The sequence below is a fragment of the Papio anubis genome, chromosome 12, assembly GCF_008728515.1.
Source record: "Papio anubis isolate 15944 chromosome 12, Panubis1.0, whole genome shotgun sequence".
Classification (NCBI taxonomy): domain Eukaryota; kingdom Metazoa; phylum Chordata; class Mammalia; order Primates; family Cercopithecidae; genus Papio; species Papio anubis.
Window position 1 is genome coordinate 20,210,945 of NC_044987.1, and position 12,646 is coordinate 20,223,590.

A 12,646-nucleotide genomic window follows, 5' to 3' on the forward strand; every position below is an offset into this window, starting at 1 on the left:
AGTTGAGAGAGCCAGACAGAAGGGGGGTGTGTGTTCGTGCAGCTCTCAGAAGAGGAAACTGCACGCGCACAGGCCCACAGGGGAATGGAGCTCGGTGCGGCCCAGAACACCCGTGGTCCCATCGGCTCAAGCAGAGTAGGGGTTGGCCGAGGGGCTCGAGAGTGATCCTGAGACGAAGTTGGGGTACTGAGCAGGGGCTCTGTCACGGAGGGTGTCTTGGAACTTTGTTAAGGAGTTTGAATTCCATCCTCAGAGTACTGAGGAGTCACCGGGGACTCTCATCCAGGGAGCGACATGATACTATTTGCATTTCTGGAAAATCGCTCTGGGCGGCAAACAAAGCAGAGGATGGAAGCGAGAGAGAGGGCCTGGGCCGAGGCAGAGCACTGAGGTCAGTCATCTTCAGATCCCCAGTCCCCTCCCTTCCTGGTGCCAGGGCAGTGAGGGGCTCCCACGTGGGAAGGCCTGGCCGTGCTGAGTGGAGGGAGGCAGCCTTGGCCTTAGCTTCCCTTACGCCTCTTCTCATGGGCTGCAACTTGCTCGAGTCTTCAGCAAGCCTCTGCTGGCACCGGGCCTCCACTCTCCACCTTGGGCAGGGGAGGAGTCCCTCAGAGCCACTGGGAGGAGAGCTGCTAAGGCTGACATGACCCAAACGCCTCCTTGAACGCAGCCAAGACGACGAGGCATGCAGGGAGCTCCTGCTTAAGGTCCCTGGAGAACACCCTACAGCCCCTCGGTGGCATCTTCCCAGCCCCTGCCTCGGTGCCTGTCCCCTCTTCTGACCCCAGCAATGTGCCCTCCTGGCGAGTGTGTTCTGGAGGAGGCTGCCCACAATTGCCAGGGCTGGGGCAGAGGGCAGCGGTGGCCGGGGCTGGCAGGGGGCGGCAGTGGGGCCGCCTGCCCCGGGCAGGGAGGAGAGGGGTTGAGTCAGGCCACGGAGGGAGCATTCTCAGGCTGGTCTGGCCAGGGCCCCTTTCTCTCCATGAGATCATATCTGGGTCAAAGAGCATGTAAAGCTGGCAGAGCCGGCGGTCACACAAAGCCCATTCAGCCCAGCCCCTATTCACTCACCTCCTCTCCCCAGCGCCCGCGCCGCCGCGACCCCAGCACAGCGCCTAAGCCCCAGCTTTGATGTCCAAGAACAGAAAACGGCGATTAAATGTTGTTTTAAAGAGGGAGTGCTCACTGCCCTCCCATCTGTCAAGAGAAAGCTGAGGCCTGAGGGAGGAGAGGGAAGCTGGGGGAGGGGCGAGGAGGCGTGTGTGTGTGTGTGTGTGTGTGTGTGTGTGTGTGTCGGGGAGTTGGAGCAGAGTGTAGGGGTGAGGAAATAGGCAGGGGCCCAAGAAAAGCTGGGATCAGGATGGCTTGGGGGAATGGAAGCAACAGCTCAAAAAAAACATAGAATTTTGGTTAAGGACTGGTTTCTCACATGAGAAATATGTGGAGAGGGAAAATAAGGTGGGACAGAGAAACAAAAGCAAAAAGAAAGGAGAAAAGACAACAGATGAGGAAGAGAGGTGAGGAGTGGAAAGGAGAAAAAAGACTGGGAGAGAGGAAAAAGGTGAGGGGCAGGAGGGACGAAGAAAGCAGAGCAGGCGGCAAAGAGGGAGGGGAGAAAGCAAAGACAGAGAAGCAACTTTTAAGGGCTGGAGGCCCCCGGGTTGCACCTGTTCCTCCTCTTCGGACGATTGTCCAGGGGTAAGGGTAGCTCCAGGTGGTTCTCTGCTCAGCAACCCCAGGGTCGGACAGACCCCGGCCTTGGGATCAGGAGAACAGAGCTGAAAGGTAACCCTCCCAGTGCCACCCCTGGCAGGCTGGGCCTTGTTTGGTTCCCCAGGCGGTGGTGGTGGCGCATGGGGTGATGGCTCCCCACAACTCCTGGTGATGCTGGAGGCCAGGCCTGACGCTTGGCATGGGTTTACCACACCGGCGGGACCCAGCACAAGAATCATGGCTGTGTCCCCTAGGTCTTGTGAGGAGAGGGGTTATTTTGGTCAGAGACAGACAGTGAGGACGGCCTCAGGCAGAGGTGCTGAAGCACCATGTCTAGGATTGAGTGACTTTGGTTTTACAGCTACAGATAGAATGATGCTTCCATCCCCGATAAGAGGAACAGGGAGAGGGCCAGAGAAGAGGGCTTGGCCCAGACACAGGGAGATGAGACAGGGAGGGATCGTACCCATCGAGTGTTGCGGAAATCCTTTATTCTGTCCACGACAATGCAGAGCTTGCACGGCCGCCTCCCACCCATCCCCTCCCCTGCACAAGGCCACCTGCTCCAATCTCCTTTCTTAACGGCTCTTGGCTGCTACAGACGCAGGCAGGGACCTTTGATTATGTGGAAGCTTCTTGTTGAGAAATTTCTGAAGCTTGCTTAGCTGCTAAGGAGTCAGTTGAAAATGTCTCTCTAAAGACTAAGACGGGAGACTCCTGCTTTGGGAGCTCTGGAATAAAGGACCCTGACCTGGTGTCAGGAGAGGTGGATGGAGTTCTCACTGCTGCTCACCAGCCGTGCAATCCTGAGCAAGTTATCCTAACAGAGCAACGGACTCCGACTCAGCTGCTTGCTAGCATGGTAGCCCCAGGGCGGCCAGGGTTTGTCTGTTTCGTCCCCTGCTGTAGTTCCCAGTGCCGACAACAGTAACTGGTACACGGTGGTCTTGCTGAATAAGTGAACGAGTGTCTACCTAGCACCCTGTACCAAGGATCATATGATAGTCATGTATTTAACAATGTTTTTAAGTAAAAAGTATTAGGAGAATGTTACTCAGTGCGTATGTACCTTGTAAATGTGGCATAAAAGTGACACATAGATAAGGCTAAATATGTGTAATACAGAACTTTCTTTTTCCCAGTCCCCACACAGAAATCTTAATTCCTCTACCGTGTTCCCCACACAAGAAAAGGCAAAGAGAAAAAAAAGAAAAAAAAAACCAAGTACTTCAATAAAAAGGTGGGACGCTTCAAGCGAGAGACAACTGAATTAACTTTATTCTCTTCTAACTGCAGATTCAAGGTATACAACTGAACATTGCTATTTTTCTTATGAGACTTATAAATAAAAATACAAAAAATGTTCACTACAAAAAAATCTACTGTTAGTAGGATGTAAAAAATATTCTCTTTGCTATAGAAGGCACAAACTTCACTTAGTGACACATGGAGAGAGAAAAAAACCTGCAGCAGTAAATTCATTTTTTCTTATTTTTTTCCTTTTTTTTTTTTTTAAATCTTGTCAGAAACACTGAAATTACAAAGAAACGCGTCAATCTACACGAAACGAAGGCAGATGCGGAAAGCTGCAACCAGGACTGCACAACTTCGAGTGAAACTGCTTCGGAACTAGAACAGATAAGGAGTGGCAAGCACAACTCGGGGAAGTGGGCTGGGGAGGGGCAGCAGGAGGCAGGGGAGAGGGAGAGAGAATGGAGCCGACAGAAATGAGAGGGGGAGCCAGAGGGAGGAGGGGAGGGTGGGAGGGGCAGACGGAGAGGGCAAGGGTGAGAGGTGGGGAGGAGAGAAAGAGAAAGAGATTGATTTGTACAAAAAAGTAACCAGTAAAATTGAAGAAACAAAATTGGGCAACCTCCTAAAATTAGGCTAAGAGGAGGTGCTGAGGTAGACATTAACTAGAACATCGATGAATTAAAAACACTATTATGTAATACAGAGCAATCCGACTGGCACTTGTGCTGTCACAACATAAGACAAGCCACGAAAACAAACAAATAACAAAACAAAACATAATCCCCAAACCAAAAGGCTTAGTTTCGCTTGGTCCAGCAGGGCAGCAGGGCCCTCAGTGCTATAATTTACATACATATATATATATATTTATCTTTATTTATATGGGTCGGATGTCATGGTGCACCACCACGGTTTCTTAACCTTACGAAGATCATGCATAACACTATGTGAACAAATCCTATGATACACACCAGGAGGCTGGTACCCTGTCTGCGAAGTGGGATGCCAAGGGCCCAGGGAGGCCACAGCTGCTGGCTAACCGGCCTGCAGGGCCTACACCCCTCTTTCTCCCCGCCTTCTTCCCCCGACCCAACCTCTCTGGTTTGTCCTGCGCCCCTCTCCTGGCCATCTCTGCCTTTTTCCTCTCCCCATCCGTCCCACCACATAGGGTGAGTCTCGCTTTTCGTCCTCCCACTGAAATATCCAGGTAAGTGCCACCATTACAGCCAAGTCGGCAGAGGCTCCAGAAAGGAGGAGGTAAGATGGGAGGGGGAAAGATGACCACAGGATGGGCCTAGGAAAAGTGAGTGGACAGAGTCTAATCTTCTGCTTTTCTGTCTCACATCCTGGTGCGCCCCCAGTTTTCACCCTAGCTCGGCTTGCCGGGAAACAGGCCCCAAAATTACCCTGACCCTGCCACCCTTCATGGACAGAGTCGAAAGGCTGCCCCACCTCTGCTCACTCCTCTATAAGGAGGTAAGCTCAGCGGCCCTCTTCCGTCCATAGCAGTTGTACCAGTAGCATCCAGAAAGGTACCATACACTTGTGAAAAATTGCAGCAGTTTTGTTTCTTTTTTCTCAACATGGAAAAACTGTTCAGGCACAAAGATTAAACAAGCCCACGTTGCACCCCTTGGATTGTACTGAATCACTGGGTCCCCCAGCCTCCCTACCCACCCCTGCACCCCAGATCTGCCTTCCCCATATTCATGGCCTCCTCCTCCAAAGCAGCCCAAAGCAGCAATGATATTTACTATTTTATATCAATCTCTTGCTCTATATATATATCTATATATCTATATATTTGTCTATCCTATATATACATAGGATTTTAATGCTTTGAATGAGCGAAGGAGTGAACAGGGAAAGAGCACATGAGTGAGGTGTAAATGTCACCAAATGCATTAAGGGACACACTTGTAGGAGCTGGACACAGGAAAGGGACTATTAGCCAACGTGGCCTTGCCAGGCTGGAGAAGTTTTTCACTGTGCTGGATAAGGCAGTAGCAAGCAGGGTTGCCAGCAGTGCCACAGCTAAAGGCAGCCAGGTGGCCAAAGGAGTCAGACGGTGCCAAGAGGAGGGGAGGACAGATATTCAGATCCCACCTGGGGAGAGACCTCCCTCTACCCTCCTCCTCTCCCCTCAACTCCAGACACATATAAAGCCTCCAGACAGCCTCTTAGCTTGCCCCCGGCCACTAGGCCTTGCAACATTAGAACTGTTCCGTTGTTGTGGGTAGGAAGTTGGAGAAGAGGCATGTTAGACTCTATTCAGGTGTCTTCACGGGGAGAGGAGGGTACAGCAAATTCAGAGGTGTCCCCAAACAGTAGCCCTCAGAAACCACACTCCTCTGAGCTCTCCCCCTACCTCCCTACTGGGGCCTGCAGGGCCCATCGGGTTGGGTGGGGCGTCCGGGTGCTGATTTAGTACCATCCAATGCTGCAACACCAGATTACGACAATACTGCATGATTTAACACACAACCACACACACAAAGCACACACGCACACGCACACACATGTACAAAGGGATATTTTGGTGGTGGTGGACTTTTTTTTGTCTTTTGTCTTCCTATTCACATTGCAAAAGGAAAGGGCAAGGTTCTGCAGAACTGACGAAGGAACTAACAGATACTACAAAAATATTACAATTTGTAAAGATTAGCTCAACCCTCTCAGCTTTTATGAATGGAGGGGGGAGGGGCCCAGGCTGAGTGGGAAGGGCAAGGGAGTGAGGGGGTAAGCTAGTTCTATGGAATAGTATGATTTTTTCTCTTCCTTCCCCACCAATGTTGAATGACATCTTGCTGTTAAAAATACTGTTTTCTGGGATTTACAGATCCCCTGAGGGCCAGCCAGTCCCTGCTTCTTCCCAGACCAGAGGAGGAAGCCATAGTGCATACTGATTTCTTACAGACGGCCCCTCCCCCAAATGATTTCACCCTTTTCACATTATAAACATGACAACTGTTCTAGTCACATATTTCAAGTTTAACTTCTTTTCCTTTCCAAAACACTAAGTCGTTATTACAGTTGCAAAATAGCATCCTCCCTACTTCATCATCCCTAATCAACAGTCTAGTGACACCGTCCTCCCAATTCGCATCCTCCCAACACACAATTTTAAGGCCTTCAGATTTGGTGGATGAGATTGAAGGGGAGGGCAGGAGGGCTGGGGCCGAGGGACAGGGAGGTCGTCACAGCAGCACCCATCCCTCCGGCTTCCCTACATTCCTCGTGATCCTTCTCCCCAAGACCGCTTCCCTAAACCACTTTGTAAAACCTAAGATCAAAACGCAGCCACAACTTTCTCGGCGAGAGAAAGGAAAGAAAAAATAACAATAAAAAACTCTTACACATAAAGCATGAGATGAAACGGAGGGTCCGTCCCAAAGCAAACACGAATATTGCAAATGTGCTTTCCAAAATTCAGGAGGGTTGGGGGAGGTTGGGGAAAAGAGGGAGGAAGAGCAGCAGAGTGGGAGGCGGGAAAGGAACAAAAGAACAACTGGACAAACATAAGAGGTAGCTTTTAGAAAAACAACACCCCCGCCCCAACACAACAAAACAAAGGCTGGATCCCGCCCCCCTCCCCAAAGACCAGCCGTGAAAATAGACCAATCCTGGCAATGAGAATGCACACAGAGGTGAGACCACACAGTTGCAAGGATCCAAACATAGGCCCTCAAACCTCAATGGCCCAGCAACTTGTAAGAAAGGTGGGATTCTCTCCAGAGTGTTTTAGGCTGAACGGATGGTGGCCACAGGTGACTTCGTGCACCGGCGGAGCCGATAGTGACTCCCTAGTGCCCTTTGGGGACCATGGGACCCCAATGCAACATCCCCTCCCCACCTACGTTTTTTGCCCTCCCCGGCCCTCACATTCAGATCCTGAGTATCAACTCCTCCTGCACAGTTCCTTCCAGCTGGGAGGCTGGTCTCCAGGGGCACGGGGAGGGTCTTGGCCAGCTGAAGTCTATAAAAACAACTGTTAATTTACACAAGAAACAGAAAAGAACACCCTCCCCATTCCTCCAAGCCCCAACCAAAAAAAGAGATACAGAGGTTAAAAAAGCTCATGAGGTCACAAAAAACTGAGGTAATTCAAGTACAATGTGCTAACAGGAGACACAGAAAAGAAGCAAAACATAACACAAGGCCAAAGCGCTTTCAACTCCTCCTCCTCCTGCTGCTCCTCCTCCTCCTTCTGCTCCTCCTCCTCTCCACTGTGGACCGAGGAGCGCTGTGAGTCAGGAATTCTGTGCGACTCTCTCTGGACCTGGCTTTTCTTGCTGAGCTCACTACATCTAGGGTCCTCAGTGTGACTCAACAACTTTCTCCCTTGCCCAGCTTCCGTCACCCCACGGGCTGGGTATCCTCTTCCCCAGGTGTAGGGCCCCTCTAGAGAAAGACATCCACAACCTTCCCTTGGAACATCAGCCCTTTCATGGATTCCTTCTCCTGGGACTGAAGTAGGGCCACGTAGGGACTGTGGTTTGTTTGGTAAAATATTAGGTATTTAGTTGTGATGCTTTTCCATTTTGGAAGCAGCGCAGCAGGAATCTTGCTCATAATGGGCCTGGACTAGGGTGGGGTATTGGATTTGTTTTGTGTTCTCAGAAAGCTGAGGGAAGGAGGGGCTCTGAAGTCAGAGGCAGCTGTCCCACTAGGGAACTGGAGAAGGATGGAGACACTGCCAGGTCCCTGAGGGGCTGAGACTCCCCTGGGACTTGGAGGACAGGAGTCAAGGGGAGGCTGGGAACAAAGAGCTGGGGGAGGGGCAGGGGCCCAGAGGCTCTCAGAGACCACCAGGGGACACCCAGATGTGGCAAAGCAGAGGAAAGCAGCAGGTGGGCTGAGTGGTGGGAAGAGAAACAGAGCCCTTCCTCTCCCCCGTCGGCCGCCAGCAAACTAGAGCTGCCACTTTGAGCAGCTAGTGACCCAGCCCAGCCCCATCGGCAGGGGAGCACCATTCTGGCTCCCCTCCTCCCTGCCTTCATCTTCTGGAGGTCTTGCGGGAGCAAGGCCGGCAGAGACTGTGTGGCTCTGATCAGAGGACCTCTCACCTGCTTTCTAGCCTCCGTTTCTGGACACATAAAGGAAGATCTGGGTGAAGGCAGGAGAAAAATGTGCCACCATTTGAGTGAACAAAATACCCCACCCCATCCCAGAAAATCAGGCAAACCTCCAGCCGGGAGAGGAGGGTGGAGGCCCCCAGAGGAGGGGCAGTGGCTTGGCATCCAGGTCATCTGGAGCCCAGAGAGAATCCAAGGCCAAAAAGCTATCAGGTTTCCTTTTCCTTCTCTTTTTTTTTTTCTTTTCCTTTTTTATTTTTCATAGTCCTTCCTTCATCTCGATCCAACTCTTCTTTCCTGGCTCCCCGCTCGGCTCCACCGCCGCGGGCCTCCCTTCACACGTAGCACAGGTAGAGGTACGTCTTCTCTATCCTCCAGTCGGGCGGGATCTCCTCGGGCTTGTGGCCCTTCATGTGCTTCTGCATGGAGGAGAGGCTGGGGCAGTACTCTGTGCAGATGGTGCACTGGTAGGGCGAGGCGCCGTTGTGCGTTCTCAGGTGCTTGATCATGGCCGAGTAGTCCCGGGAGCGCTGGTGGCACAGCTTACACTCAAAGGGCTTCTCACCTGAGGGCAGAGGGACAGGGCAGGAGAAAGTGAGGACAGACAGAGGGCGGTGAGGGCACCATGTCACCCTCAGGCGTGCCAGGGAAGCTGGCTTCCTCCTGCTGGGCTTGTTCCAACAGAACTTTCTGGGACAATGAAGGCACCACCCAAGACGGCAGCCACCAGTCACACATGGCTATGAACGAGGCTGGTGTGACTGGAGCTCTACAGTTTTCTGATTTTATTTCATTGTAACTAATTTAAATAGCTACATGTAGCTAGTTGACTACTGGATTGCCCAGTTCCTTGTCTTACTATTCTTAACTCTCCTAAGGCCACAGTCTTTTCCCTTTCTAATTAAGAAAATGAGTGTCTAGAAAGAGAAAGGCCCCACGGTCCTCAGGAATGGCTCTTCAAGCCACAGTTCCATCCAGGGAGCAGGTGGATTGAGACCTTTCAGGGCTACAGATGGTGGGGAGCAGGGGTGAGGGAAAATTGAGGGAACCCAGTCCTTCAAATATGCCGCACCTGGGAACCTCTATCCAGCTAAAGCCTTTTTTTTTTTTTGAGATGGTGTCTCACTGTGTTGCCCAGGCTGGAATGCAGTGGTACGAACTCAGCTCACTGCAACCTCTGCCTCCTGGGTTCAAGTGATTCTCCTGCCTCAGCCTCCCAAGTAGCTGGGATCACAGGTGCTGCCACCATGCCTGGCTAATTTTTGTATTTTTAGTAGAGACAGGGTTTCACCATGTTGGCTAGGCTGGGCTTGAACTCCTGACTTCAAATGATCTGCCTGCCTCGGCCTCCCAAAGTCCTGGGATTATAGGCATGAGCCACCGCACCCGGCCGATCCTGCTAAAACTGCTAAGACTTTGCCCTGGACCCTGTCTCCCTCCTGAGGCTAGAATTGGGGGTGGGGTGGGATGGGAAGGATAAAGAACCTGGGAGTACACAGCCACACCCTAGCCTTCTATACCCCAACTTTCCTTCCATAGAGTCCCCTAGAGCTGAGCAGAGGATGTGAGGGAACCTTGTTTCAATACAGTAATTAACTGGCCGGCCATCTCGCTATCAATACTCCTCCGTGCACAGGCCCCAGCAAATAATGAAGTAATGAACAGCCAAAGTGATCTAACCATCGACCAGCTATTTACAATAGTCACTGCCAATACAGTTAATGATCCACCTGCCAGGTCACATCCCCGACAAGGGGCTAAGGAAACCCCAAGGCTCTGGGAAATCCTCTGGGTCACTATAGGTGTCAGCAATGGACACCCAACCCTGTCCTTGGGGGCTCAAACTGGGGCACGAAAACTGAGCTCTGACAACACGTAGCTCTGCTTACTGCTCCTTCTGTCCACCCTTCCCCTCCAAAGGCAATGTACTTTCCTCTAAGCCAGCAGGATCTGCCTGAAGCCACCTCTCCCCCTTCCTCTGGACAGGACAGCTGTCCCCCCTGATCAGAGGGGGTGTCTTTGTTTTCCTCTTACCCTTCTGTAAATCAGCCTTCCCCACAACCAGCAATGTGCTGGTGGTAAATGTTTAACAACTGGCTTTCTAAAAAGCCCTGGTTTGTAGCATCTGCTGATTGCTATGATGTGAATACTCCTACCAGGGCCAATTTTAAGCAACTAAGGTGATGTCGCTGAACTTGAAGTTGTGAAGAAATGTGAAAAATTAGCTTTCACAAGCAAGCTCCAATACTCCACTGCCCCCAACCTCGGACACTGTGGAAGACCCTTCACTTCTTTTGTCTTCTGACCTCAGGAAAAGCAGTGGCCCACATTTCTTTTTCCAATACAAAAAATAATGTGGCTGGGCACGGTGGCTCATGCCTGTAATCCCAGCACTTTGGAGGCCGAGACGGGTGAATCACTTGAGGTCAGGAGTTCGAGACCAGACTGACCAACATGGCAAACCCGTCTCTGCTAAAAAAAAAAATACAAAATTAGCCGGGCATGGTGGCACACGCCTGTAATCCCAGGTAATCGGGAGGCTGAGGCAGGAGAATTGCTTGAACCCGGGAGGCAGAGATTGCAGTGAGCTGAGATCATGCCACTGCACTCCAGCCTGGGCAACAAGAGCGAAACTCTGTCTAAAAAAAAAAAAAATGTGAAGGCACTCTGAAATGGTAAAACATCATATGCATATAGGGATTATTAAATATATCTGCTCTTCTAATCTCAGAACCAAACACAATCTAACTTTACAATTTCCCAACTTCCATAATAACCTGATTCAATGCATCCTAATTCTTACTGTAACCCTTGAGTAACATGAAATTACCCCTAACCTTCGCTTCCAGCTAACTGGACCAACTTACCCCTAATTTAGGACTCATATACAGACATCATTTTGCATGTCACCTCTGAACTATTGGTATAGCTGCCTGGAGAGCTGGTGGGGGCTCATTGGAAAGTGTGCTGGGATTGATTAGTAATGTCTGCCTTGGCCTTGACTGGTGGCCCTCAGGCCACCTTGACTGGGGTGTGGTGGCCCTCAGGTCATCATACCAGCCCTTAATAGAACCTCTTCTACTCTTTGATTCAGCCTGGGATCATCCTCACTTAGGCTTCTCCAGGAGACCATCTGCTTCCCACCTCCACCCAGGTCCCAGAGCCAGCTCAGACCCCTCCCTGGCCTTCGGTACCTGTGTGCACCCTATAGTGCGTCTCCAGCTGATGCTTGAGGCTGAACTTCTTGCCACAGCCATTGCACTCATAGGGTTTCTCACCCGTGTGGATGCGTTTGTGGCTCTTCAGTGTGCTCTCATCCCGGAAGCAGCTGCCACAGAACTCACACTCGTAGGGGTGGTCGCCTGTGGAGACAAGCGGCTGCATCAGGCATTTGCCGCCCCCGGCCCCCTCCTCAGGGGACAGTAGGGCACATTCAGGGCATGAGAAGGATGAGACGGCCTGTATTCACCACCTCCAAAGATAACTTAGGGATCCACGGCCACACCTCCATTGAATAAACAAGCAATACCTGTGTTCACATATGTCCACACTTTACTGTGGGCCCATGATCATCTGTGGGGCAAGGGCCAGTCCTGGGAAAAGAGAGCCCATTTGGTTCAGGGATGGACAGCAGTCCCCAGAAAGCAAGCCCTCATGTGGATACATGAGACCTCACCATCTTGCTTCTCAGATGACCTCTGCTCCCCTTCCTTTAGGTTAAGAGTGAAAGTCATTCCAGCCTGACTCCTCAACCTTCAGAGAAATCTCTCCAATTCTGGGAACTTCACATTGTTCCCCAAATACCTTCTACAGTCCCCAATTTCCTTCCTCCACAGTCTCACATAGCTGTTTCCTCTGCTCGACTTCTTCTTTTCCCCCTGGTGAACTCCTAATCATCCTTCAAAGCCCAGCTCATGATACCCCTATGTGGATGCTTCCCTTTGATTCTCCAGGCAGAATGAATCACACTTTCCTCTGTGTCCCCAAAGAGAAGAAATGCCCAGAATTTTGTTCTTTTATTCGTGTGGTATAATTTTTATCACACTTTCGCATTAAAATGGCCCACATTTCCTGAGCACTCAGATGTGTGATGTGATCGCATAAGGTGATCATGGCAACAACCTTAAAGAAAGATATTATTCTCATTTTATAGTTGAGAAAAAATGAGATGCTTGGAGATGCTTCAACATCATTCCTGAGGTGAAATAGCAAGTGAAGAGCTGAGCTGGGATTCAGGTTTGGGTCTGGCCCTAGAGTCAGGGTACCATATACTTGTCAGCTTGCTGACACTGTGCTGTATCTACTGGCTTGCCTACCCTACCTCCGGCATGGAAGCACCACCAGGATAAGAAGCAAGCCTCACCCATCTTTGTAGTCTCAGTGCATCGCACAGGGAGGATCCCGAACAGACTCAGGAAATGGTGGGTCCATGAAGCTTGGAGAGAACTGCCTTTTCTTTTTTGAGGATCCCACTCTGAAATCTCCAGAGCATGAGAGGTTGGGGTGTGGAGAATAACCATCTTGCCTTTCATACCCAAAGTGGGGGACTTGGGGGATGAAAGGTGAGGACTCCAGCTACTTATTTATTACAGGAGTGAAGGCAC

General features: G+C 50.9%; 1 protein-coding gene across 5 annotated transcripts in view; it reads right to left on the reverse strand.

The window, feature by feature from the left end:
* Positions 1-2,962: 2,962 nt before the first annotated feature.
* Positions 2,963-12,646, reverse strand: part of ZBTB16 (zinc finger and BTB domain containing 16) — a 196,644-nt gene continuing 186,960 nt past the window's right edge. For 4 of the 5 annotated variants that reach the window (XM_003910731.5, XM_017948969.3, XM_009187322.3 and 1 more), the window contains exons 6-7: positions 11,237-11,404; positions 2,963-8,607 (exon numbers count right to left, since the gene is read on the reverse strand). In XM_003910731.5, the coding sequence (XP_003910780.1) occupies positions 8,378-8,607; positions 11,237-11,404 (398 nt within the window). In that variant the 3' untranslated portion in view covers positions 2,963-8,377. The remainder of the gene's footprint in view (positions 8,608-11,236; positions 11,405-12,646) is intronic. The other variant, XR_004177344.1, reaches the window with a different exon arrangement.